This window comes from Ascidiella aspersa, chromosome 1, assembly GCF_963924565.1.
Source record: "Ascidiella aspersa chromosome 1, kaAscAspe10.2, whole genome shotgun sequence".
Lineage (NCBI taxonomy): Eukaryota > Metazoa > Chordata > Ascidiacea > Phlebobranchia > Ascidiidae > Ascidiella > Ascidiella aspersa.
The window spans coordinates 29906324-29934032 of NC_139447.1; the positions used below are offsets into that span (position 1 = coordinate 29906324).

Genomic DNA, 27709 nt, shown 5'->3' on the forward strand with positions numbered 1-27709 from the left:
AAGGAAAAATTTGAGCAATAAAATTGAAATGTTACAAAATTGTTACCTATATTTTGTTTGAGAAATTTTTAACCTTTTAGGAAATATTGGTTTAACACTAGAACTACCGTTGACGTCATTCTAACCGTTTTGTAACTTTATATCTCCGCTTAGGTATTTGTTGGAATATTAAAACTTATTAATTGTTTTCAAGTTTAGGCCTCCTTTTAACATGTAAATATTTAGTTTATTAGAATAACCACAGTGAGACAGGAAGCGATTTACTTTAAATTACCGCCAACGGTCGTTTGGATCGTAAAGCAAATTCTAGTTTCTTCACCATTAAAATCGCCTTAAACGATAGTCTTTTGTTGTGCTAAGGTTTTAAAACAACCATGGAACAATTGCTGTGGTAGCTAGTAACAGTTAATTACGAGGTAGTTCATAATTTTGAGTCAACAATTCTTAACAAAATTCGATGGTTGACGAAAGCACAAAGCGGAAGTAATTCCATACAAATGTGAACTACCACCGAAAAAAACTGTTAAAATGTGCTGTGAATGCTGTGTATCAGGTTCAGGCCCGCACACCAAATGTGAGAGTGCATGCAGTCAAACTATACTATTTTTCCAACTTTAACTGTATATGTAAACGCAGAACTTTACGCTTCGCGCGTATATTTACTTAATTTTTGTGTACTTTTATAAGTTTTATACTAGAATCTATTTAGCCAAAAGTGTAGTGGGCCTTCAATAGGCCTGAAAGGAGTACTTTAGGCCGCGTCAAAAAAAGTTTGCTTACCACTGCTTTAGCGGCTTCTTCTTTATTAAAATTAAACGTTTTTCAACTGCATACAAATCCTGGGCCCTTCCCTGATTTTTATTATTTTTGCCTTACAGATTTTGCGAACAAAATTTGCAAATCTAAGTTTATTACAGTCCGCCGAGAATGTGTTTGGTTTTGGCTTGCGACTGGGAAAAGGTTGCTGGCCCCTGTCATGAAAGATGATTTATTAAAGGAAGTGACTCAAAAACTGCTTATTAGGCAATAATTCAGTTTACAAATATGAAACAAAATAAATGCGTATGATGCAATAGTTCAGTCTATGTTGGGATGGGTCAAATTTAACTAGAAAGAAAAAAGTCCACTGGTTAATTTTACAGTCCAATATTTGACAGATATTAATTTGTACCTGAGCGACCCGTATTTACCCGTAGCTTGTTTTTACCTATACCCATACTTGAGAACCATTGGCCTATAGCAATTTGGCAAACAGTGGTCATACAAACGAACAAGCCTATCTTTGCATTTGGACATTTGTAGATCATAACTTTGATCTTCTTTCGTTTTGTTAGTGTTTAGCATTGGAGTAGTCTAATATTTAACTATAATTGCATAGAATGGTAGATCATGAAAAGCTGGGTTACTATGAAAAGCGACTCTGTTTGCTTTTGTTTTTGTCGTCGATTCCAAATGGATTTACAACTTTTCAAGTCCTAATTATTCAATTCACACCACAACACAGATGTGACGTTCTGAATGAAGGTACTGGTGAACTACGTGCTTTGGCACACTCCAATCAAAGTGGAATTGATTTAAAAGAAGATGTTCTTAACTTGACAATACCATGGGAAAATACCTCAACGACAAAATGGTCCAGAAGCAAGTGTTACCAGTTCGAATATTCTAATAGTTCTCAAGAAAATAAAACAACGGTTCCTTGCAAATCGATGTACTACGAAGGAATCGAGGTTTCAGCAGTTACTGAATTTAACCTCGTATGTGATAGAGCGTGGATGAGGCCTGTATTTACATCGGTTCAGTTTGCTGGAATGACAATCGGATCATTAATTAGTGGATATCTCGGCGACAGATTTGGAAGACGCCCGGTATTTCTAATTTCGACCGCTTGGCAGTTTATTGCCGTTTTTCTGTTAAGTTTTGCGCCCGAAGTTTGGTCATACGCATTTTTGTTTCTATTATGCGGCATAGGAAACCTGGTGAACTACAATATCGCTTCCGTTATTGGATCTGAAATGACAACCAACAAATATCGTCTGCGGATGTATTTTGTCCTTCTTATGGGATTTGCTGTAGGCTATATGCTGCTGTCGCCATTAACTTATTGGTTTCGTGATTGGCGATGGTTCCTACGATTCAGTGGCTTAACTGGACTTATCTATATTCCCTACTATTGGTTAATTGACGAAACACCACGCTGGTTGCTTGCCACTGGTAGGGTAAGTGAAGCCAAAGATACTTTGCAAAAGATTGCACGACTGAATAATAATTGTCAAACAAATGTGGATTACTTTCCTAAAGGCCAGACGCAGAAATCATTCACAGCTCTTCAAACCATCGTTAAGATTGGAAAGGAGCCCGTTTTGCTGCTGAGACTTGGCATTTCGATTTTCATGTGGTTTACGCTTGGTTTGATGTATTATGCCCTGGCGTTCAATACGAATAATCTGAGTGGAAACCGGTTTTTAAATATATTTTTATCGGGCTTAACGGAAGTGGGCGGCGGTCTTCTCTTCTTAGTGTGCGAACGAAAGCTAGGAAGAGTTAACACTTACATTTTACCGACAACCCTTTTCGGAATTTCCATTATTATAACTTACTTCGTGCCGGAGAATCAAGTTACAGTCCTTATATCGTTGAACATGTTTGTGAAGCTCATGGTCGCCACATCGTACGGCATTGTTTATACACATATCGCAGAGTTGTTTCCAACCAAAGCACGGCAAACGGTTATGTTTACTGTCATCGTGGCGTCAAGAATCGGTGGAGTTTTAGCACCGATTTTAATTTTCGTCGGCGAAGAAGGGGACATTTTAGTCCCTTCTGTAATCGTTGCCACCCTGGCCTTTACAGGAGCTTTTGGCTGTGCGTTTTTGCCAGAAACCAAAGGATTGCCGCTGCCGCAGACAGTCGAAGAAGCAAAAGAAATGCCACGAAAGCGATGGTGGTGTCAGAGTGCTGGACATTCAACGTCACAGTCACCTGACGAAATGCACCCGCTTGAAGACAAGCAGCAGCAAATATAGAGCAAAAATATTTGGTTTTTGACATGTTATGCCGTTAATGAAATGCAGTGTGTGCACTTGTTAAACTGCAAATAGTATAATCATTTAAAGAGCACTTTAAAATCGTAAAATTTTATTTTCAAAAATTAAGTATAAGTGAATTTTATTCAGTATTTGCCGAATGTTATTTCGCATGGTGTGCTGATCAGCGATAAACTGATGCCTAAGTATTTGTGTGATTTATAATATGTATATATGTTATAAATGATTTAATCGAATGTGTAGTATTATTAATGTGGATTGTTATGTGTCACTCCTGGAGGCACACTATACTGTACGTTTATTAAAACTGTCACGCAGTATAACACTTGTTTTGTTTTTTTGTTGACGGTCAGACTACAACGTTGTTATGGTTTTGACTTAGGACATCGGTATATAATTAATAAACATAGCAAAACAAAACTGGACGAAACAAGATTAAAATAACGCTTCTAGCACGAGTATGGTGGCCCATGACTGCCATCCTGTTTTTTTTTTCAATTTAACGAAAAAAAAAAATAATTTAAAAAAGAAAACAAAAAAATTCAAAAAAAAAAGAAAAAAAAAAATTTACTGAAAAAAAAAACATTCGTAAATATATAATTGTTATTTTTAAAAAAAAAGTCTGATTGCTGGCTAAGTTCGGTTGCTTTGAGTAATGTGTAAAAATTTCTAATCGATATCTTGTTTACTTCTGGAGATATTACGCAAAGAATTTCGAGCTGCCAACTTCCCTTTGGTGAATCCCACCAGAAGGCCTAAAAGACTAAGTGGCAAACCTCCATGCGCTGGCTTGGAACTTAACAGCACACAAAAGAAGGTATTCTATGATTGGCAGTGATGGTCCGACCGTAATGCGTTTTATATGGGAATGGCAGTCCTGGGCCACGTCGAATTTTTCAATAATTTTTTTTTTTTTTTTAAATTTTTTTTTTTTTTTAAATTATTTTTTTTTTTGTTAAATTGAAAAAAAACAGGATGGCAGTCATGGCCACCATACACGAGTTAGCTCTGATCATTCAGTAAGAAAACAAATTAAAGTTAAGGTATGTTTTGGCGAACTTGTAGGCCTATACGCTGACAAGATAACAATAGCCAACAAGTTTTAAACAATACCGATAAGTGAGCAAGAAAATAAATACGGTGACAGGTGGAGAGTTAATACAATGAAAACGGCAACTATAAACCAAATGATAAAAATCTGCTTTGGTCCCTTCACCCTTTTCAACATTACATAACATATAGAGCGGTCATTTTCAAATGGCGGATCGCGATCCGGATCCGGATCTTTTCAGCGTTTTGTGCGGATCTTCTAATAGTCTTAAAAAAATAAACTTTCTACTGTGTTTTCATGTGAATACCAATTGTCAGTGTTAATAAATTTTGTAAAAAATCAAGCATAGAACGAGACTCCCAAATGCTAATCTTTGTGAGTGTTTGAAGATATCAGTCAGCGACAGAAAGCCCCAATTCGATGCTATTGTAAGACCCAAAGTCTAAAACAGGGGTCGGCAACCTACGGCCCGCGGGCCGGATACGCCCCGCCAATGTAATTCATTCGGCCCGCCGCCTCTTTGACAAACTAGATACGAGTCCATTTCAAATACTTTTTGACTATTTTAACTCGTAAGTGCGAAAAATTTTCCCGCTTCGCGCGAATCATCTTTCTACGTCCGGTTTGTTTACGTTTTGATGCGGTCTTTTGAACTAGATCAGCGCTTTGTTACCGTTAATGGAAAACGCATTAAAAAATGTTGGACATATATTTTTTAACATTTTGTTTTTTCGGCAATGTAATAAAAACTTGCAAGAAATTTAAAAGAAATGCCGGTATACCTAAAAAAAATCGCGCTTGCTTCGCTCGCCACGTGCGCCCTGACTTACAAACGTTAACAAACACTAAACAAGATTAGCTATACGCTTGTCGCGTTTACATAAATAAAAGCACCATAAAAATTAAAGCGTGTCCAATATGTTTACTATTCGTATTTGGTGGATCATCATGTTGTCAGGTTTGGCTGTGGTGGATCATGGCAAAAATCATTTGAACACCCCTGATATAGAGCATAGACCATTAGTGGTAATTTAAAATACTAAATGACGGCAGGACAATTTGATCTTATAGCCAGCTTCTATTAGCAGAAAATTGTTTTCAGTCGGACGTGCTTTGTCTTACTTAGACCTGAAGCGCTCTCCAGATGCCTTACTTGTTTTACCCCTGGGCGGTTTTCGATTTAAAAATTTAGAAACCCAGTGACGACGTGTTATGCATTTTAGAAAGCCATGTCAAATATTGGTCTTGGCAAATCTTTTGAAAAAGCTTACAAGACAGCAAGCAAAACTGTACTATGTTTAAAATGAAAAGTGTATGAATAAAGCTATTCGTCTTTCCATCGATTAATATACGCGAGGTGGGCAAATTCTTTGACAAATCGAAGCGGTGACATTTAACTTTTTTGTCTTACTGATGTAAAATATTTGAAATATATATGAGACGATGATGAACGTTGAACGGAAATTTGGATATTACGAGAAACGTCTATGCCTGATTTTGTTTCTGTCGTCGATTCCCAACGGATACACAACCTTCCAAGTTCTAATTTTGCAGTTTACGCCGCCACACAGATGCGACGTTTTGAAGGAAGGTACTGTTGTTGGACATCAATCAGTTAATTACACCTATCGGAGTGAGATTGTTGCGAAGGAGCATGTTCTGAATTTTACAATACCATGGGAAGTTACGGCAAGCGGAAAGCTATCAAGAAGCAAGTGTTTCCAGTTCGAATCCTTTAATAGTTCTCAAGAAAATCGAACAACGATTCCTTGTAAGTCGATGTACTATGGCGGAATCGAGGTTTCAGCAGTTACTGAATTTAATCTCGTATGTGATCGAGCGTGGATGAGGCCTGTATTAACGTCGGTGCAATTTGCCGGAATGATGATCGGATCTTTGGCTGGCGGATATTTTGGGGACAAATTTGGTAGACGTCCAGTCTTCCTTGTTTCTACCGCTTGGCAGTTTACTTTGGTTTTTATGTTGAGTTTTGCCCCAGAGGTTTGGTCATACGGATTTCTGTTCTTATTGTGCGGAATTGGAAATCTGGTCAACTTTAATATTGCGTCGATTATAGGTGCCGAAATGACAAGCAAGAAATATCGCCTGTGGATGTATTTCGTTCTTCTCATGGGATATACATTAGGATACATGATGCTAGCCCCATTAGCTTACTGGTTGCGCGATTGGCGTTGGTTTCTACGATTTTGTGGATTGACTGGACTTCTCTATATTCCTTATTACTGGTTAATCGACGAAACACCGCGCTGGTTGCTCGCCACAGGTAGAGTGGATGAGGCAAAACGTATTTTGCTAAAAATTGCCAGACTTAATCATCAGGACGGAGCAGATGTGGATTACCTTCTTAAAAGTAAATTGCAAAATTCGTTTACTGCTTTCCAAACCATTCTTAATATTGGAAAGGAACCCATTTTAATATTTCGACTCGGCATCTCATTTTTTATGTGGTTTACCTTGGGTTTGATGTATTATGCTTTGGCCTATAATACAAATAATTTGAGTGGAAATCGTTTTTTAAATATATTTCTATCCAGCTTAACGGAAGTTGGTGGAGGTCTTCTCTTCATATTATGTGAACGTAAGCTGGGAAGAGTCAACACCTACATTCTGCCAACAACGCTCTTCGGACTTTCTATGATCCTAACTTGCTTTGTGCCAGAGAGTCGAGTTCTTATTCTTATAACGCTTAACATGTTCGGCAAGCTAATGGTGGTCACGGCATACAGCATTGTTTATGCGCTCATCATGGAAATGTTTCCAACGAAGGCAAGGCAAACCGTGCTATCTATTGTCATCGCGGCATCAAGAATCGGTGGAGTTGTAGCCCCGATTTTGATTTACATGGGCGAAGAAGGGGACGTTATAATCCCTTATTTAACGATTGCCACTCTGGCTTTGCTAAGCGCTTTGGGTTGTTCGCTTTTGCCCGAAACCAAAGGTGTACCGCTGCCTCAGAGCGTCGAAGAAGCGAAAGCAATGCCAAGAAAGCGTTGGTGTGGTTCGTCGCATTCATCGCAACAGCCCACGCTGGAAATATCACCAGAAGAAACGCACCCTATAAAAGAAGATAGCGATCAATGTATTGTCAACTCATGATCTTTAGCAAATTTGTCCAGTTGATGGCCAACGAATAATTATTTAACTATTGATATCAATCGACTTTTGAAGCGAGTCAATCGTAATATTGATACGATATTTTTCGTTATGTTTAGCTTTAATTATTTGACGCTTTGGCCTATGCATTGCAAGCATGTATACTTTTTCTAGTATAGCTTATATATTTTCGGACAAGAGACAATGTTTTGTACAGAAGTAAAACTTTAATAAATTTGTATTTCTACATATTTCCATGCTATGTTGTTTGCCACATTCTTTTAATATGGTGATTTTGATTCGGGATTCGACCACAATGACTTTTGCACTATGGTTGTCAATATATATCCTACTAAAAACTTTTAAAGCCATAAGTGAAATTGTAAAAACTCTGGATAATTTCAAATACTTTATTACTTGGTAATAATGATAAGTGACAAAACTTCTCAGTATAACCGTTTCAAAGTGTACACCAAAATAAAGCTTTATATATAGACGATTAAATTTTTGTAGTTATATTTCAGAAAGTGCACTTTGAGACAGGAAGATCAGTTGAAATATTTCGCTGGTTCCAAATCGGAAAATTATATGCAACATTTAACTATTATAACTAAAATATCATACAACAGGATTACAAAAAACGAAAAATGAAAAAATAACCTTAAATCGGGTTAAACTATAGATAAAGCAATGATTGTCTGCCGTTCGTGAGTAGTGGCCCTTTTAAAAGCATCCCAACATATTGTGACCCCTCATTATTTGCATTTTGCACAAATGTGTCGTAAAACGATTGGAGGCATCTGAAGCAATCATGAAAACCACAAATGCAAAGTTAAATGGTTAATATTTCAACGAAGTTAAGACTGTTTACAAAAGGTATAAATCATAAAAACATTTCTAAAAAAACATGAAAACTTTTAAGTTATAGACGCTTAAACATAGAAACCATTCAATTGCTATAAAAAATTATACTATACTTTAACCAACTACAATAATAATTTCTAGTCAAGACCTTTACATAATATTAACTGATTTATTTTTGTTCTTTCAAAATTAATTTCGTTTTTCGGTGATGGCAGCTATGGTGATTTTTCTCTGAATGTGTTTACTTAATATGTCCTAATTTTCTATTGGATTTATTCATTTCATTTTAAAGGCGAAAGTCTTATTTTCATCTGAATTCGGTGTTAAAACGTGTTAATTCACCGGCGATTAGCCGAAGAGGCAAAATTGGTATAATGATATCAAAAAAATGAAAAATTCATGTATATCTGACAACTTTGCCTAAAAAAATAAAATATATATTTCGCCTTATGAGTAGAACTCATTATTCAAGAAACTGATGATGATTCTATGTTTTATCCCTGTTTTTATAAACAGTCTTAGCATCACGTAATACAAAAAGAAGAATCTTTTTTTTACATTTTACTATCTGGGTGAGATTCCCTTTCTTTCGAAAGTGTTTCAGCTTAGTTAATATTTAAAATAATATATGAAATGTAATGTATATGCAGAAAATAATCAGAGAATAAATTCGAGATATGGGCCATAGCAGCGATTTCGTGTCAGCCGTTCCTGAAAGAAAACATAGAATAAGATAAGCTATTTGTAGCAACAAAATGTCTAAAACAGAAGAAAATGATCCATTAAACACAAGTTTAAACTAATACAGCAATAAATCTCAAGTTCTTCATCAGTTGAAACTGAAGCAATAGGTATAACACGGCATTATTTAAGTCGTCTGATTCCGGCTCAATAGTGGCAAACACAATAAAACACATGTGGTGTGAATGATAACATGTAATCGCACCGTCGCACAATATATTTAATTTGTGTTTAAAGCTCTACGTACACGTATTGGACATTTATATTTTATTGTGTAAGCCATTCCAGTTTTTAACTTCTAAAAATCATAACGATTGTTGTCATCTGGTTCTCTGAAAAGTAGTTTTGCGGCTGAATTTAATAAAACATTTGAATCCCAAATTTAGTTTCTTGAGTTCTTATTCGCAAATCTACGCAAATAAGGACAATAACATACTGCCCAACTATTATGCTCACGCCCACTTTGTCATTGCTTTACTCTTTTACAGGGGACGCCTGAAACGGCTCGAAAGCCAGATTCAGTATGTTATAGTTTTTAATTCTTCCGTTCCGCGGCATATCTCCGCAACGATTCCAAAATACTGTTTATGATATTTCATTAACGAAAATGTTTGTAGGACGCAAAACTGAGCTAGGCCTATACATTTTAATGAAATTTTAAACGACAGACAATATCATTACGCTGACTAGAAATTTGATAAACATTTTATTACGCTTCCTTCAGTCTTTAATAAATAAGTTAATTAATGTCAATACAAAAACTAAAAACCGGCCTGCGATCTTATTTGACATAACAACAAACCAACGTAACAGCGTGGTACAATCTGCAATCAGTTATTTGGCCCGTCAGTATAAAAGGTGACACACTCCTGTTCTACAAATCACTAACATTAAGTTATTGTCCATTAACAGCAACTATATAATATACCATGCTCTAAAGCAAATTTAGCTGTACAGAATAGACAAGACATAATATGTTGTATTCTCATCCCAATTCTACAAATTTGTAAAAAATTATTGCACATGTATGGTGTTTTTATTGTCTTGGTATATACGAAGTTGTTGTTTTTTACTGAAATGTTGCTGAAGCAAAGGTATCATGGTTGTTTCTCGACTTGCTCACCTCTTAGCCTTCGTAGGTTAGATGATCGAGCGACATTTCCTATGTATGGTCGGATATTGTTGTTCTAGCCAGCGTAGGTTCCATTGTCGATCGACTGATTCAGTAAGTCTTTCAAAGGCTTCCTGTGTGAGTTGTTAACAATTTGTGTATTCATTCATGCAATACTTGGACTGGATAAGCTAAACCTCCTAACCCAAAATCATTTTGTATGTTTTTTTGCAAGATTGGAAGAAGTTAAATTGAGTGAAAATCATTTTTTAAATAAATGCCTACACAGTGTGACGCGTGGCGCCAATATATTTTTCCAAATCGTCACAATAAATTTACCATTTTCACGTTTTAGCAGTAACAATTAAGTTGTAAAAAACAACAACGGTAAATTCCGGGGAAAATAAATCTTTGGATTTTTGATACTTTTGTTTTGCCTAAATAATAGTTAACATTTTTCCCGTTACTTTTTTATTTGACGTTTTTATTTTGACGTAAAGTGGTCATTGATTTATCAAAATTTTCAAAGGGACCACGGTGTAAAAAGGTTGGGAACACCTGTTCTATAGTCTGCGGCCTAGGAAACAACATAACTTGCATGTGTATCGGAGGATGACCAGTACTACACTTTTATAGATGTATCGTAAAATTTTTTAGGGCAAAGTCACTGTTTCTCTTAGCCTACCTTATAAATATAATGTTACTGAGGTAGGACATTTTTAAAACTGCACGCCATATTCTTTGGCGGAATAAGTGAGTAATCTATAGTTTACCGAACTGTAAAGTAATATATTATAGGTAGTTGGAACGTTAAATTTTTTAGTTCAGGTACGGCTCATCTCAAGTTAATTCAGACCTGGATTATAAAGTTTGTTGGAGCTAACCATTGTAAAACTCATATTTAAAGTTCCATTTAGAAATAGGACTTAATAAACTCTGTTATCCACAAACGGCGTATATTGTTATTGATTAGGTTTAATAAGTACGTTACCCGCCTTAGAATTATTGCTTGATGGCTACTCAAACTGTGATAAGCGCACTGGTCCCTGTACGCAAGTAGCTATCTTCCCTATACTCGGTTAAAATCAGTTATAAAAAAGCAAAGCATATTTTACACAAGTCACTTGTTTTTTGTTGTTCTGGGCTGTACAACATTCCAATCCTAGTCATTTGTATTTCATTTATTTACACCAGCGTTTCTCAACCGGTGCGCCGCGGCGTACTGGTGCGCCATGGAAGGTTGCTAGGTGCGCCGCGAGTGAAGGGAGAAAACATATCGAGCTAAGTCCAAAATTAATTGGAATAAGACTTTAATGGACAAAATAACGTTTTTGGTCTCCAGACTGGGGTCTCTTTTAAGATATGGAACTATAAAGCCTATATAATAAAAAATTGCAAGCAATTTAAGAGAAATACAGCTACAACTCAAAAAATTCGCGCGTTTCGCTCGCAAGTTGCGCCGCCGCGTTTCTATACGTCTCTATAGGTGCGCCCCCAAGTAAAAAAAGGTTAAGAAACACTGATTTACACTGTACCTGCTGAATTGAAATCATTGATTTAAGATATCCTGTGCACTTTAACATGGTGGAAAGCCATATTTGTATTTTATTTATTTACACTGTACCTGCTAAAGTAAAATCATTGATTTAAGATATCCTGTGCACTTTAACGTAGTGGAAAGCCATATTTGTATTTTATTCATTTACACTGTACCTGCTAAATTAAAATTATTGATTTAAGATATCCTGTGCACTTTAACATGGTGGAAAGCCATATTTGTATTTTATTTATTTACACTGTACCTGCTTAATTAAGATCATTGATTTAAGACATCCTGTGCACTTTAACATGGTGGAAAGCCAAAATGTGTTCTGAATATAATGGGCACGCGGCGAGGCACTTGAATGTGTTATACTGACACAACAAGGTGTATGTTTACTATACTTGAGATAAAAATGTTCGCAGAGAAAGTGAGCCGGTTGGGTAATGTGTTAGTTTGTACTGAATTTTATAGTTATAGGTAAACTCTTTTTATAATTATAGGCAATTTAACAATCTGTGCCACGGAAAATGTTTGCTCTGGAAAACCTAGAATACTATGAAAGACGACTCTGTTTGCTTTTGTTTTTGTCAGCCATTCCAAATGGATTTACAACCTTTCAAGTTTTAATTCTACATTTCACACCACCACACCGATGCGATGTTCTGGATCAAAATTATTTAAGATTGCAAACCACACGCCACTCAAATCACAGCGCAAGTGAGCAAATTCTAAATTTGACAATACCTTGGGAAACTGTGGATGGTAAACCTTATAGAAGTAGATGTTTTCAGTTCGAATCCTCTGACTATCCTCAAACAAACAAAACAAAGATTCCCTGTAAAGCGATGCACTATGATGGAATTGAAGTTTCAGTTGTTTCTGAATTTAACCTCGTATGCGATAGGGCGTGGTTGAGGCCTGTAACAATATCGATTAGATTTACAGGTGTACTTATTGGAGCTCTATTTAGCGGTTACATTTCTGACCGATTCGGAAGGCGCCCTGTGTTTCTGTTTTTTACCGCCTGGGAATTCATTGTAGTTTTTTCTTTAAGTTTTGCAACGGAGGTATGGTCATATGCAATTTTATTTCTTTTAAGTGGTGTAGGTAGCCTTGTAAACTACAATACTGCCTCTGTAATAGGCTTCGAAATGACATCGAACAAAAATCGCCTTTTTGTGTATTTTGTTCTACTCATGGGATATTCGTTAGGCTACTTGTTGATGTCGCCATTAGCATATTGGCTGCGTGATTGGCGCTGGTTTCTACGATTCTATGGCTTAAGTGGCGTCCTCTATCTTCCTTACTACTGGTTGATTGACGAAACACCACGCTGGTTGCTTGCAACTGGTAGGGTGAGGGAGGCGAAAACCGTTTTGCAAAATATTGCCAGGATAAACAAAAGTTGTGGCAAAACTGTAGATTATTTTCCATTTAGTAAAAGGCAAAAAACATTTACAGCCATTCAAACTATTGTTAAGATTGGAAAACAGCGTTTTTTGCTGTTTCGACTTGTGATTTCGGCATTCATGTGGTTCAACGTTGGTTTTATGTATTACGCTTTGGGCTTGAGCACCAACAATATAAGTGGAAATCGTTTTTTAAATATTTTTATCGGCCTTGTCAGAGTTAGGCGGTGGAATTACATTCTTTGTATGCGGACAAAAGATGGGAAGGGTCAATTCTTATATTCTGCCAAATACGCTCTTTGGACTTTCCATGATCATTACTTGCTTCGTTCCAAATGATCAAGTGGCAATTCTTATTTCGCTAAATATGTTTTGCAAGTTTTTGGTTGCTTTTTCCTTCGCCATTGTTTATGTTCAAATATTAGAGTTGTTTCCAACAAAAGCGAGGCAAACCGTAATGTTCCTTGTCGTAGTAGCATCAAAAGTCGGTGGAATCCTGGCCCCGTTCCTTATTCATGTCGGCGAAGAAGGCGATATTTTAATACCTTATATAATTGTTGCAATTCTGGTTTTGCTCAGCGCTTTTGGTTGCTCATTTTTGCCCGAAACCAAAGGAGTCTCACTGCCTCAGACCGTCGAAGAAGCAAAAGCAATGGCGAGAAAGCGATGGTGCACTTCTGGGAAGTCAGTTGAACATTCGATGTTGTTAAGAATCACATGGATTGGGTCCGCTTGAGGTCGCTAAAGAGTAATACTTCGAGTAGGGAATGTATTTGTTGTAGCGCCTTAGTATTTCTATGCGTCCCATCGCCTACAATTATTTCGATTTACATATCAATCTTATTCGATGTATGACCACATTACACTAATAACTAATGTTGCCAAACAATATGTTCGTAAGTACAGCAACGCAATTTGTTTACAACAATAAAACATACATTTTCCTCTAATAATATCTATAGGAAATCCAATCGAACGGAACACTAAATTCGTTGGAATGACACCCAAACATTAGTACCTGTATTGATTGGTGAGTTTCACAGTCATGCTATTGTTTCTATCCTACGATTTTGGGTTACGCTTTGACTTAAGTCGTATATTAAGTTGGATTAAGTATGAAACCTAACCTAAACATTATCATGCCATTCGCCATTCTGTTGTTTTGTGTTGGCTTTTTCTTGTCTATTGAACAAAATACAGTGGTTCATCAAGCAAAATGTTGTGTTCGTTATCTCAGTGCTTTTTTGCTAACTTATTGTGCTAAAACATAATTGACGGCACACCACCGAAACTCATTCTTTTTGGCCACAGTCACATGGGCATATATCAAAAGCCGTGCATAGCAAAATGGGGGTTTTGTGGAAAATGCGACAAAGGTGCAAAAAACTTCGTGTTACAATCCTAGTTTAAAAAATTTGTTAAGCTCAAGTTCTGAAAATTGTATTTCCCTCCTAATTTGGATCGGAGTACAAGTATAGCACTTGGAAAATGTTTTGCTATATTTACTATAAACGTTTGAACATCAAAATCTTCCCGAATAGTCCCTAATTACGCCCCGCAAGCGACCCTTAACATAAGCAAGAGTTTGTTTTGAAAATCTTGTGCTTTATTTCAACGTCAGTAACTTTATTATTCCAGTTTGTTTGTTTTTCGCTTTGCCTGTAAATCGCGAATATACTATAAAGCTGTACAGACCAAACGCTTCTTGAAAATACAGGTCGGTGTTGTAAGGATCGATTTTATTTAACAACATATCGGAGAAGCGGTTCCCAAACTTTTTTTTTCAAAAGAGATATCAACAAACACGCTATATTATCGAATAATAAAGCATGAATAAAGACTAATGGCAGTAATGTTTATAACATAGACCAGCGTTTCTTAACGCGCCGCGGCGCACTGGTGCGCCATGGAAGACTGCTAGGTGCGCCGCGAGCAAAAGGAAAAACATGTCGAAATAAGTCCAAACTTAATCGGATTAATAGTTTAATGGACAAAATAAAGTTTTTAGTCTCAAAGGCTGGAAGTCTTAAAAATATGCAACTATAAAAGCCATGTAATAAAAATATGCAGGCAATTTAAGTGAAATGTGGGTACACCTCAAAAATTTCGCGCTCGCATTGCTCGTAAGGTGCGCCGCCACGTTTTCATACGTCTCTAGGTGCGCCCCCAAGTAAAAACGGTTAAGAAACACTGACATAGACTAATGTTAAAAAATTCTCCAATGCCGAATGTTTAAAAAACTAAAGACTATATTATCATTGCGGACCCCAGTTGGTCTGCGGACCGCAGTTCGGGAACCGCTGCATTAGAGGTATTGTCTTTTAGCCTATTTGTAACTATGCGCAACTATGCGTAAATGCAAAAAATGTAGCGCTCCGCTCCAAAATGTTCAGCGCTCCATCAAGATCCGTTTGCCGATGTCTTACCCAACTGCCCGCGGCCCGCCAATATAAATCATCCGGCCCGCCACCGCTTTTACAAACGAGGCAAGAGACACTATATTGCAAATAGTTGAATGTTAAAATTTTAGTGAGGTTTTTACTTGTATGTTTGCCTTTCTAGAGAATCGTTTTAGCCCTAATTGGCGCAGTACATAACTTGTAACTACCAATAGAAGTTTCGCTCTACCGAAATCAAAATAATTCATCGCGTTTAGTGGACAGCAACCCCTCATCTATATTGGCTTGGAAAATATAATTAACATATAACCATTTATAGTGCATTTTTTTTTAATCTGAATACAACATCGTATAATGGCCTACTCTCGCTTATCATCTTGGCTAAATGTTCTGCGCTAAGCGGCAAAACAAGCTTAAAGTTCTCATTAAAAATGATGTATTAATTTCCTTCGCTGGAAATTTGCTTTTGAAGGCCGGTCCGTGATAAAATCCTAGTTTTTGACCGGTCTGCAGTGCAAAAATTGTTGCCGAACCCTGGTGTAAACAGTTAAAAACGCAAAAATCAATTTTTTGTTGCAAATGCCAAGCGTAAAAAAACAGCACATACTGTTTAATACAATTCTCCAAAAAAAAGAATAAACAAATATTTAATGCAAAAGCGCAGTTCGAGCTGAACCTAATGCGATAAACTATAGGTCTGGTGGTTAATTCTGCAAGCATATTGTGTGCAATATATTTCTCTAAAGAAGATATAATACATTTAAAATGTCGTTGATAATAGCATAATTTTTACTGAGCGACAGTTTAAAAAAGCTGATAGTTTTTTTTTATTTTTTAAGAGATTTATGTGCATTTTTAATCGATTTTGACTTGAAGAAGTTTTGACAAATTTTGACCGAACGTGTAAATTTTAACAAAATTAAAAAAAAAATTCGAGAAATAATCGCCCTACTTATGATTCATTGTTAATGTTTTGTTCAATCTAACGAAATCAAAATAATTAATTGCGGTTAGTGGACCGCAACCTCTTATCTATATTGGCTCGGAAAACTATGATTAGCATATAACCATTTATAAAGTGCATTTTCCAAACAAAACTAAACTATATCAGTTAACAACATCGTATAATAATGTACTCTCGCTTATCCTCTTGGCTAAATTTCCTGGCTAAGCCATGTAAGCTATTTTCTAACAACAGAAACAAAGTATTATGTGCCAAGAAGAGTAACGGTTGAGTAAAAAAATACGCTTCTCCGCCTAACTTGGAAAACCTTTTGTTTAAGCTATCAATAATGAATTGCCCACCCAGCCCTAACCGGTTATGTTGCCAACTGGTTTAACAATGCCTTAACCCAGTGGTTCTCAAACTGTGCGTCGTTTTATTTTCCCAAGGGCGTCGCAGAATAGTTCCGTTTCGTTGCTGAACTCAGTTTATTTTATAAAATGGGGTTAAGTGTAGTTTTAAAACTTGTTCGAAAATCAGTTGGACTAAAATTGTTCTTTAAGTGCTGTTTAATAGATTTGAATTAACTGTTTAAAAGTTTTAATTCCTTGCATGTTTATTAATGCATTGTTACGCGACAATCGCCTTTTATACAGCAGTAACATTGTGTAATTTCAAGTTAGCTTATAACAAAGCAAACCTGTCTGGATGCTCTCAATACTCTTACTTTCAATTTGCTTGAAAAGAGAAAGTTCAATTTGCTTGATAAGAAGTATGACGCTGCCTTTAAATTTGCAAAGCATATTTGGGCAATATTTGTCCAAGCTCGAGTCGAAATTTTCAAAATACTTCCCCGAAATTTTTTCGAACTACGAATGGATTCGTTACCCTTTTGTCCAACCCACTACCTTATTTTACTGCACAAGAAAAATAAGCCTACATTGACGTTTAATTCAGGAAATCGGTCAACTTTTGGATTTCAATGAATGCCGATTATCCAGCTTTGGTGCACTACGAATTTTTATCCCATTCGCCTCGTTGTATTTATGTGAAGCAGGATTTTCTGCTTTGGCCCGTGGTAAAAGCAAATATCGATCACGAATTAACACAGAAAGAGAAATGCGTGTGGCAATTTCAAAACTTCTCCCAAGATTCAATGAACTTTGTAAAAAGAAACAAGCCCACACGTCACATTAAATAATATGCATTGTCTTTTGTTGTTGTATCAATAAAATAACTTAAATAATAAGTTTTCTCATTAACTTTTATTTTCGGTCGCGTCGCAAGTCCAGAAAACTTTTCCAGAGGCGTCACAACATAAAAAGTTTGAGAACCACTGCCTTAACCAGTCGACCACGAAATGTTAGTGCAACGGAAGAAACTGAACAAATTTGGAAATGAAATAAGCTATTGTTGCGTCGATCTATTATATATTCTGCTGAAAGAGCAACACTCCATTATAAATTTGGAAATGTTGCAAACCAAGGAAAGTGATGCATGTTGAATACAACATCGGCCAGCGAAAACCGTCTGATATGAAGCTTTACTGAATCTGGAACCTACCAAACACACCTTTTTTAAATTCGCTAGGGTGATTAGGGTGAATTACCTTTATCAGTCAGTCCTATATAATATCTAAATCACCATTTGAACAAACATCTTCGATTTTTTTCCTTAGATTTTAGTATAAATGCAAAAAACAAAAATTAAAAGATTCGAATTTCTGAAGTGATTTGCTGACAGCATGTTTAGACAAGCCTTAATCAACTAACCAGATTTTTTATATTTTAAAATTTCAATTTTAAAATTTTCGTTTTAAATTTCAATCTAAAACCTGGTAATTTTCAGTTATAAATGACACAGCAGATCTAGTTTGTCTTTTCTCGTACATTAAAGTTTCAAATACCATTGTTTTTTTGCGTTCTAACACAATCTGATTATAAAAAAATACTGTAAAAAGGTTTGGAGCTACTGATTAAACTAAAGCATAGGTCGGCAACCTACGGCCCGCGGCCCGCCAATGTAAATCATCCGGCCCGTCACTGCTTTTACAAACGAGGCAAGAGGCCGTATATTGTAAATACTTTAATGTTAAAATTCTAGTTAGTCTTTTATTAGTATGTTTGCCTTTCTAGAAAATCTTTTCATCTCTAAGGCACCGTACATAACTTGTAACTATCAATAGAAGTTTCGCCAATTTGGTACTTCATTCTAAGTTCCATTTATTATGCTTCACACTAGTTCATTGCGTATATTAAATACAAACATTAATACATGGAGTTTAACCGTATTCAAATTACTCGTTTTTATTTACAACTTTTTAATGTGGTCATGGATATGGATGACGCTGTGTTGCCTAGAATTTTATCCAACAAACGCAAATCTTTCCGTCTTCTCTTCAAATGTAGGCTAGTTAGGTGATTTTCAAATGCAAAAAAACTAGGTCCATCCCTGAATAGCAGTTGTTTTAATGAAATGCCTAAAACTTAATTATCAGTTTTAATTTATTACGGCCCGCCGATACCTTTCTAAGTTTCGATCAGGCCCGGGAAAAGGTTGCCGATCCTGATTAAAGGAATGCACATTGCACATGCCTTACGACTGTTCAGATCGGGGTGGACATATCAATAGTAATCTATATAACAGACGACCCTTCACTTTACCAAAACGATTATTAATAAGGATGCCTAATCGGGCATGACAGAGTATTTTGCTAAACGAATATTGCACAAACAAAAAATTACATTTTTAAATTTGAACAATAGGCCGTTTTTAATTATGTGTGTAGCGCCTTGGTAAAGGCACAATAAATAGTTTTAAACACAATAAATATGGAAAGGGTAATTTTCCCAATGAGGATTGTACTGCAGGGTTTCTCAAATTGTGTTCCGCGGACTATTGGTGGTCCGCGACGACTGCACAGGTGGTCTGTGGCGATATGACAAGAATTTAAAAAGTCGCACAGATGCGTTGTACACTGTGCAGTACCCTTTCAAAGATACCTGCCGCAGTTATTCAAAACTCAATGATTTCGAAAGCTTTTGCTATTCAGTTTCGTGAATCTTACTTGTTGCGCCTTCGTTGTAGTCAAAAAGCTAATTACGAAAAATTATTCTATTACTCGTCTATGACGTAATAATATATTTTTTTATCGCCATTCGGAATTAGACCAAATGATTTTTATGTTCGCTTTCATTATTGTTGTCAAGTAATACAACTTAAATCATTTTAATTATCGGCATCTGGTATGTTAATATACTGTACGAGTGTACGTGCATGTGTACCGTAATCGTTGGTCAGCATCACTTCAGCTGGGTTTGATCGAAATATATATATTGATAAGGAATCCATAGATTAGTTAATGTAAGTTGTTCATGAATAAAAGCTCAACGTTTAAATCGATGACGCCAGAGTGTTCGATTTGCTGCACATCAATATATTTGCGGTATATAAGAAGGCAAAGGATTAACAATGCAAGATGGTAAATATTACAACAAACACAAGTTTTTAGCGTATTACATTAGTCCACGCTTGAACTTAAATATGATCTATCGTTTAATATAATTTTCGAAATGAAAAAAAAATACGCACGAATCACTGCCCCTCGATTTTTACATATATATATATATATATATATATATATATACATATATACATTGAAGGCTTATTGGAATTTGATAAGAAGCAGCTGATGGATCGAAACGACAAACCATTATATATCTTGCCCTTTAACGTTTTTCATCAGATTCATTTCTGGTGACACTTGCAAATTCGGATAGCCAGCAGATTGGCCCGAAGCGCACCATCGCTTTCGAGGCATTGCCTTTGCTTCTTCTACTGTTTGAGGAAGCGGGACTCCTTTGGTCTCGGGCAAAAACGCGCAACCAATAGCACTTAGCAAGACTAGGGTTGCAACAATTAAAGTGGGGATTAAAATGTCGCCTTCTTCACCGACATAAATGAGGAACGGTGCCAGAATTGCACCAACTTTCCCGGCTGCCACGACAACAAACAACACGGTTTGTCTGGCTTTGGTTGGGAACACTTCCAAAACATGAACGTAAATAATGGCGAAGGCAGATGACACCATAGTCTTGCCAAACATATTGAGCGATATGAGAATTACCACTTGACTCTCTGGCACAAAGCAAGTTATAATCATGGAAAGTCCAAAGAGGGTTGTCGGAAAAATATACGAGTTAACTCTACCCAGCTTGCGTTCGCACAACAAGAAGAGAAAGCATCCTGCAACATCTGACAGGCTGGAAAGAAACAGATTTATAAAACGGTTTCCACTTAAATTATTGGTGTTTAAGCCAAGAGCAATATACATGAAGCCTATATTAAACCAGATAAAGGTCGTAATAGAGAATCTAAAGAGCAAAATGGGTTCCTTTCCAATATTAATTATTGTTTGCAAGACAGTAAATGAAATGGGCGTATTACTTTTGAGAACTGAATCCTCATTTCTGCAGTTGCGTTTGTTAAGTCTGGCAATCTTTTGAAAAATTAGTTTTGCATCGTCTGCCCTACCAGATGCAAGCAACCAGCGCGGAGTTTCGTCGATTAGCCAGTAGTAAGGAATATAAAGAACACCAATTAATCCGCAGAATCTTAGATACCAACGCCAATTACGCAACCAGTAAGCTAATGGGGCTAGTGTCATGTATCCCACCGAATATCCCATGAGAACAACAAAATATATCCATAGGCGATATTTTTTAGATATCATTTCGGATCCTATTACAGAGGCAACGTTATAGTTTACTAAGTTTCCTACACCGCTTAACAGAAAAAATAATGCATATGACCCAACGCCGGTAGAAAAACTCAAAATAAAAGCGGCAATAAACTGCCAAGCGGTAAACATGAGAAATGTCGGACGTCTTCCAAATCGGTCAGCAATGTATCCGCTAGTTAGAGCTCCGACTATCATACCGACAAACTGGAGTGATGTTAGGAGAGGCCTCAGCCACGCTCTATCACACACGAGGTTGAATTCAGTAACCGCAGAAACCTCGACTCCTTTAAAATACATTGATTCACAGGGCATCAGTGTTTTGGTGTCTTGGGAAATGTTAAGGTAGTCAAACTTAAAACACTTGCTTTGTATCATTTTGCCACCCGTCGTTTCCCAAGGTATTGTTAAATTAAGCATTTCCTCCTTTGTAACAACTTTCTCTTGATAGGTGTAGTTAAGTGATTTCGATTCAACATTTGTTCCTTTTAATACGTCGCATCTGTGGGGTGGTGTAAACTGCAAAATTAGAACTTGAAAGTTTGTCAATCCATTTGGAATGGCCGACAAAAACAGAATTAGGCTTAAACGCCTTTCATAGTAACCTAAGTCTTTCAAATCCATCCTTTTCTAGATTTTATTGCCTAAATTGAATAAGTCATATATGTTACATAGTACAAAAACATCTTTTATATTTTCATCTAGAACCAAACTCTAATCAAGCATTTAACCTATTAGTCTTGGATAAATAGCTGTTAAGATAGCACACACCATTACGTCACATATTTATATCTGCTATAGTTACGTCTATGTTGTTAAAGCATTTTTCAAACGCCAGTGTGTTACTTCGATAACTGAGTTTGAGAGCTTGGCGCGTTAACATAGTGGTCAAAGCCCTAATATCTGAAGGAAGGCGGGTTTCCTACAGATATATATTTCAACAGAAAAACGATGGTTTAACAAAGCTTTCAAACGGTTCTTGTCTTTCAATATATGTTTTAAGGCAGTGGTCCACCGGCCGGCGGCCGATTGCTGATCTATAAGGAGTTCGTTACTGGTCAGTAGGATAATACTTTATCAAGTTTCTACCCATAATGTTCGTAATTTATAGTATTCTGCTTCTTTTCTATTTTTTCATGATGTATATGATTTCGTATTACTTCAAGGACTATAGTGGCAGCAAAACGAGCACAACGTTTCCATTGAATCAAAGTTGTAATCATTTCCATGATTGAACATACGTTGTTTGTCAAACGGCCTGCGGTAAAATGTCTATTTTAAAGTGGTCCACAGGGCAAAAGGGTTGCCGAACTCTGTTTCAAGAGATGGTTTAGTAGATTTTCTAGGTTATACAGTTGTTTTTAAACTCGAGTCCTCGGATCCCTAAGGGTGTGTAAGTATAGTTTCAAAAGTTTCGCGCAATACCATTTTTGCAGACAAGTTATATTTTTTGGAGAAAACTATTGGTATAAAATTTTCATATTAATAAAATTAATGTAAAAGCTAACAGTTTTCGTTAGTTTGGACTCAAATATTAGTGTTTCTTCTATAAATATTCTACTGGTATCGCTGTTATTTTAAAGTAGTAAAATGAGCCTTTTAAATAGAAGAACCATTATTCTCAAATCTAAATGTTACGACAATTTTAATAAAAATTGCAGGTTTGTTTATTGCGATTACTTTTAGAACAGAAATGAACATAGGCGTACCGTAAACCTTTCGACTGCATATACAAGCATATACTGCATCAAAATTTAACTTTTCGATAAAATAGGAATATCTGACTACATGGAAAATAACCATACATGTCTTTATAAAGACTTGTAACTTTAAACATCACTGCAAAACTTGTGCAAAAACTCAGAACTCTTTTTAAGCTTTGGATTCATAATGTTTGCCTTCTTAAATGCCGGCTTCTATTTTCGTTAAGGTATTACGAAAAGTTTTTAGAAATATTAATATTGGTATTTTCTAGGGCAACACTGCACACAAAAATAAACACAAATTTTAGAAATAAACAAGGTATCGTAACCATTGTTATATGCTACTTTACAATGAGCGATTGAAACTAAGTCAAGCGAAGCTGTAGATAACTAAAAGCTGCTTCTCTCAGCAATTTGCAAAATTAATTAGACGTGCTTCCGCATGTAACTCAATCCACCAACACAAACCGTTTCAAACTTCCTGGGTCCGACGTCGACCGCAAAACTAAATTATTGCGAGAGCTTTAACGCCAACCAACATATATGATGCATAATAAACACAACAACGTTCATTGTTCCACCAGTACAACATCTTAGAAGAGTGGTTCTCAACCTTTTATGTTCCGTGGCCCCCTTCGACAGGCTCTCAACCCAAGTATCCCTCCTTTGTATTTATTGTGTTTTTACTTGTTTTACTACTCCACGTTAATAACAAATACAGCCATTAAACGAAGTCCAACGAATAAATGCACTTACTTTCTTTTAATTTAACAAATCGGTCATTTCACTTTGAATTAACTTATAATTAATCATTGCAAAGCTTGATTTTGTACTTCGCCAGGGTATTTGTTTATTCGGCTCTGTATTGTACAATTGATCCACGCGAATGTCATTACATACGCCAAGACAATTTCTGGATTTCGTTTTATTGCACACAGATCAGAAAGTCAAGCTTCGCAAAGATAGGTTGCCAATTTAACGCATATTACGAGTGCCTTCTTGCTTAAGTAGGTACGAATCTCGGATAGACACCAAAAAGTGAAGCCATCACTTTTGTTATCTTATATACCTGCTTTCATTGCAGTGTTACGGAGGAAGGTTTGGCAGCAATTGCCTTTTAAAATTAACGAGCCTCTGTGATTCCTCTGACATTTTTACACCGATTCTTGATTCTATTCCGGGCATGTAGTCGATAATAATCAAGGTTTGTTGACCCTAAGTAACCCCGTAGCGCAATTTGCACGTTTTTGAAATGTTTGTTTTGCAACTTAACGCCCTTTAAAAAAATTGCAAAATCTTTGCACCTGGCATTACACGTTAGTTGCTCGTCCAATAGCGGTTGATGGATCCTTAGTAATTAGGCGAAGGTTATTGGTAAGTAATTGGTCGCCCGAAGAAACACTAACGCCACATTATTAAGCTAAACGTCGAATTGGCACAGTAATTGTTTTGTCACAGCGATAGGCGGCGTTATACTTGCCACTCGCGTATGTGAGACTAGGCATAACTTTCCGCGATAAAACGAAAAAAGGCGCCACGGTTAAGAAAACCTGACTTCGAACGGTAAACGTTTGATTGTGCTATATTTTTGCCAAAGTGGTGTAACATAGCGAAACTTATGTTAAAAAAAATTAAAAGGCACAGTGCGATTTAGGCACATAAACGAAATTTGTATAAAGCTATAGAACAAAGCATTTAACGTCTAATGTAACGGCCGATCCTCTGTCGAAAAATGGTAAGATTATGCCTAATGCTCGGGGTTATTTAAAAAAACATGCTTGTGACGTAAAGATCATTCCATCATCAAATTAACCAATTATAGAAACAAGTTCACGAACCAAATATTATTAGGCATATCTAGACCTATCAGGTTGGATTAGTTTATGTTGCAATAGGAATGGGTGCTGCTCATATTTGGACCGAAAAGTACGGTTTGCTAGATGTTTAAGCGGTATTTTCATTTCTTAGGGATTCTTCAAATCTCAATTTCTAGTTTGTCTTAGCCTTTTTCATTAAATAAGGCGATTTTCGCTGTGCGTAAATCGATAACATTTTTGTAATGCTGGTGTTGTATTGATAGTAACACCTCGCCAGCGAAAATCTTTTCGCAAAATAAACGAAGTGTGTGGTATTCTTAAGGTTACTTTTGATTACGTCACCCTTTACCGTAATTTTGGAATACCATAATATGACGTAATTTGTGGCATAGTCTTTAAAAAACATTCAAGGCCTCCCAAAAGAAAAACATTAGGTGCGCGTCTGTTTCCAACATATATGTTTTGTTATTCCAAACAAAATTTTAAGTCATTACAACACTGGTTAGACAACATAAAAAAGAGTAAACTGTATCGTTGGTCGCACGTAGCTCGAAAAAGTTCTGTTTATTTTTTTTAAATTAGCTGAAAAAAGGTTCGTGTCTCCGTGTTTCTATCCTGTTATATATGTTATATAAAATAGTTGGAAAAGGAATAACTTTAATCGTTTATCTATAAGTTAGCCAAACTATTATTTACATAGGACCGTTTTTCTTCGAAAAACATTCAATGGTACTCACAGAGACTTAGTGCTAAATACAACTGTCAACAAAACAGGAAAAAACAAGAAAATAAACTTTTGAAGTTTCAATCGTTAAGATGGGCACAAAACAGAGTTTGTACAGGCCTAATTGGGGCCCAACCCAATTGCACAACTATACCGTATTGTTCCGACTAAGCATAGCCCTAATCGGTCGAAAATTGTAGCAATTAGAGTCCAGCAACTGAAAAACTATTAATAATTAGTAGCGAAGCTCGTAAATCGCAAATCCTTGAACTATGTCTTCATTCACCAACACGTGTAAAACCATTAAAATCACTGCAAAAGCCAAAACTTGTTTCATGATGGTTTGAGCCAAGCTGCTGTAAAACAGGCCAAAATAAAATACTCGATCTGGGGATAGAGCTGGACAAAATCATCAGGTGACGTAAGAGAATGCCTGGACAACTGGCAAGAGATGCAGGACTTTCATCACAAGAAGAAATTGTACGCGTTATGAAGAATGTATCTGATCGGGTTCAAAATGAGATGTCAACACGTTTTTCACGACTAAAAGACCTGAACAATAAATTTGGATTTTTGCTGGACGTTAAGACTCTTCTATCTGACACAGATGAGGATGCAACGCGTCGAAATTGTGCAAATTTGGTAAATTTCTACGACACGGACATCAATGGCAACGAACTTTTCATTGAAATTGGTGATTGCCGAATGCTGCTCAATAACCGAACTGAAGCTCTACCAGAAACTCCTCTAGAGTTTCTTGGTTTTATTGTGTTTTATGATAATAATGTATTTCCGAATCTGCGAATTTCACTACAAATTCTGTTAACAATAGCAGTTTAAATTGCAAACTGTGTGAGCGGTCGTTCAGCAAATTGAAACTTGTTTTGTCGTATCAGCGTGCATCAATGGGACAGGATCGTCTCAGTGATTTTGCTATTCTTAAAGTTGAAAGAGAAACATTGGAAACAACAGATTGCGATGACGTGATTGACCAGTTTGCGACAGTGAAATCAAGAACAATAACTGAATGAGTCATACGTGTAGTTTGTAATGTTTCTTCTTTAAATATATTGTTCTACTAAAATTTAAATTGTTTTCCGTATAAAGTAGGGTATATTATGTTAATTTATTAAAAAATGTCATGGAGGAGGGGGCGCCAATTTTATACTTTGCCCCCGGGCGCAAAATACCCTCGCTACGCCTCTGCCTCATCCACGCTCTATCACATGCGAGGTTGAATTCAGTAACCGCAGAAACCTCGACTCCTTCAAAATGCATTGATTCACAAGGGATCAGTGTTTTGGTGTCATAAGAAATGTTAAGGTTGTCGAACTTAAAACACTTGCTTTACATCATTTTGCCACCCGTAATTTCCTACAGTATTGTTAAATTGAGCATTTCCTCCTTTGTAACAACTTTCTCTTAATAAGTCTAGTTAAGTAATTTCGATTCAATATTTGTTCCTTTGAATACGACACATCTGTGGGGTGGTGCAAACTGCAAAATTAGCACTTGAAAGTTTGTAAATCCCAAATCTTTCAGGTACACCATTTTCTAGAATCTATTCTACAATTTTGCGTAAATTGAACAGTTATACATTATATTGTAGAAAACATCTTTCATCTTTTTATCTAGTACCAAACTCGTATGGTAAAGCGTCAACTGTTAGGATTTACTATTGCGGTTCAGGTTTAATGTTTTTTGTCGAACGGTATTAACTTGTATATCGGTAAACGAATGAAATATAAAAAACCATGCAATAAAAAATAACTTAATAAAAAAACAAAACAAGCACATTGATATTTTCGAAGACACTAAAAACAAAAATAAACACAAATTCTATAAAATAAACATGATATCGTAACCCTGGTATACGCTACTTTACAATAAGCGATTGAAATAATGTCGGTTGATATCTTGCATTATACAGTTAGGTAAATGCTAACTCTACTAAAATCAAATTTGTCTAGAAACTGTTTGCAAAAATTTTCACGTTACGTAAAAATTTGTCAAACTTTTTTAGAAAAAATCGAATAAAAATGCACATAAACCGTTTACAAAATTAAAAAAAAAAACTATGGTCAGCTTTTTGAAATTGGTCGTAGTTTTTTTTAGTCTATCGTTAAATTTAAAAAAAAAATTAGCTTTGATTTATATTGAAAGTCTTTTTAACCGTATTATATCTTTATTAGACCAATATACGTTATAAAAAAGGTGTGAATAACGAAGCCTAGGTTATTTTAATCAACTTATTTCTAACAGGTCAAAATTTTGTCAAAATAAATTATTTTTAGGTCAAAATTTGTCAAAATTTCAATTTTTCAGGTCAAAATTTCTTAATTTTTAGGTCAAAAAATATTCGCCCTACTTACTACTGGTTAATCGACGAAATACCCCGCTGGTTGCTCGCCACAGGTAGAGCGGATGAGGCAGAAACTATTTTGCTAAAAATTGCCAGACTTAATCATCAGAACGGAACAGATGCGTGGATTACCTTCTTAAAAG

The 27709-nt window shown here is 36.0% G+C and overlaps 3 protein-coding genes and 1 pseudogene across 3 annotated transcripts; 3 read left to right on the forward strand and 1 right to left on the reverse strand.

Annotated features, from left to right (window-relative positions):
• The first annotated feature begins 1733 nt into the window (after nucleotides 1–1733).
• LOC146169673 (organic cation transporter protein-like) lies at nucleotides 1734–3026 on the forward strand. Its single transcript, XM_083386874.1, has one exon. It carries the CDS (start codon nucleotides 1776–1778, stop codon nucleotides 3024–3026), a length of 1251 nt encoding a protein of 416 aa, XP_083243000.1. The 5' UTR covers nucleotides 1734–1775.
• Nucleotides 3027–6183: 3157 nt separating this feature from the next.
• On the forward strand, nucleotides 6184–7215 carry LOC146169674 (organic cation transporter protein-like). Its single transcript, XM_083386884.1, has 2 exons — nucleotides 6184–6469; nucleotides 6665–7215. Exons 1-2 carry the CDS (start codon nucleotides 6184–6186, stop codon nucleotides 7213–7215), a joined length of 837 nt encoding a protein of 278 aa, XP_083243010.1.
• A 5785-nt stretch (nucleotides 7216–13000) lies between these two features.
• Nucleotides 13001–13616, forward strand: LOC146169675 (solute carrier family 22 member 4-like; annotated as a pseudogene).
• A 6318-nt stretch (nucleotides 13617–19934) lies between these two features.
• LOC146169676 (solute carrier family 22 member 4-like) lies at nucleotides 19935–20909 on the reverse strand. The gene is made up of 2 exons (XM_083386906.1): nucleotides 20669–20909; nucleotides 19935–20359 (listed from the first exon to the last, which is right to left on the reverse strand). Exons 1-2 carry the CDS (start codon nucleotides 20907–20909, stop codon nucleotides 19935–19937), a joined length of 666 nt encoding a protein of 221 aa, XP_083243032.1.
• Nucleotides 20910–27709: the final 6800 nt, after the last annotated feature.

Excerpts from the sequence above, each read along its gene's own strand:
- LOC146169673 (XM_083386874.1), top strand. The coding sequence starts at position 1,776 with ATGAGGCCTGTATTTACATCGGTTCAGTTTGCTGGAATGACAATCGGA.
- LOC146169674 (XM_083386884.1), top strand. The coding sequence starts at position 6,184 with ATGACAAGCAAGAAATATCGCCTGTGGATGTATTTCGTTCTTCTCATG. Across the intron at positions 6,470-6,664 it reads TGTGGATTACCTTCTTAAAA|TTGGTGGAGGTCTTCTCTTC; the intron begins GTAAATTGCAAA and ends GCTTAACGGAAG.
- LOC146169676 (XM_083386906.1), bottom strand. The coding sequence starts at position 20,909 with ATGGGATATTCGGTGGGATACATGACACTAGCCCCATTAGCTTACTGG. Across the intron at positions 20,360-20,668 it reads TGAGGATTCAGTTCTCAAAA|AGAGTCAAGTGGTAATTCTC; the intron begins GTAATACGCCCA and ends GCTTTGTGCCAG.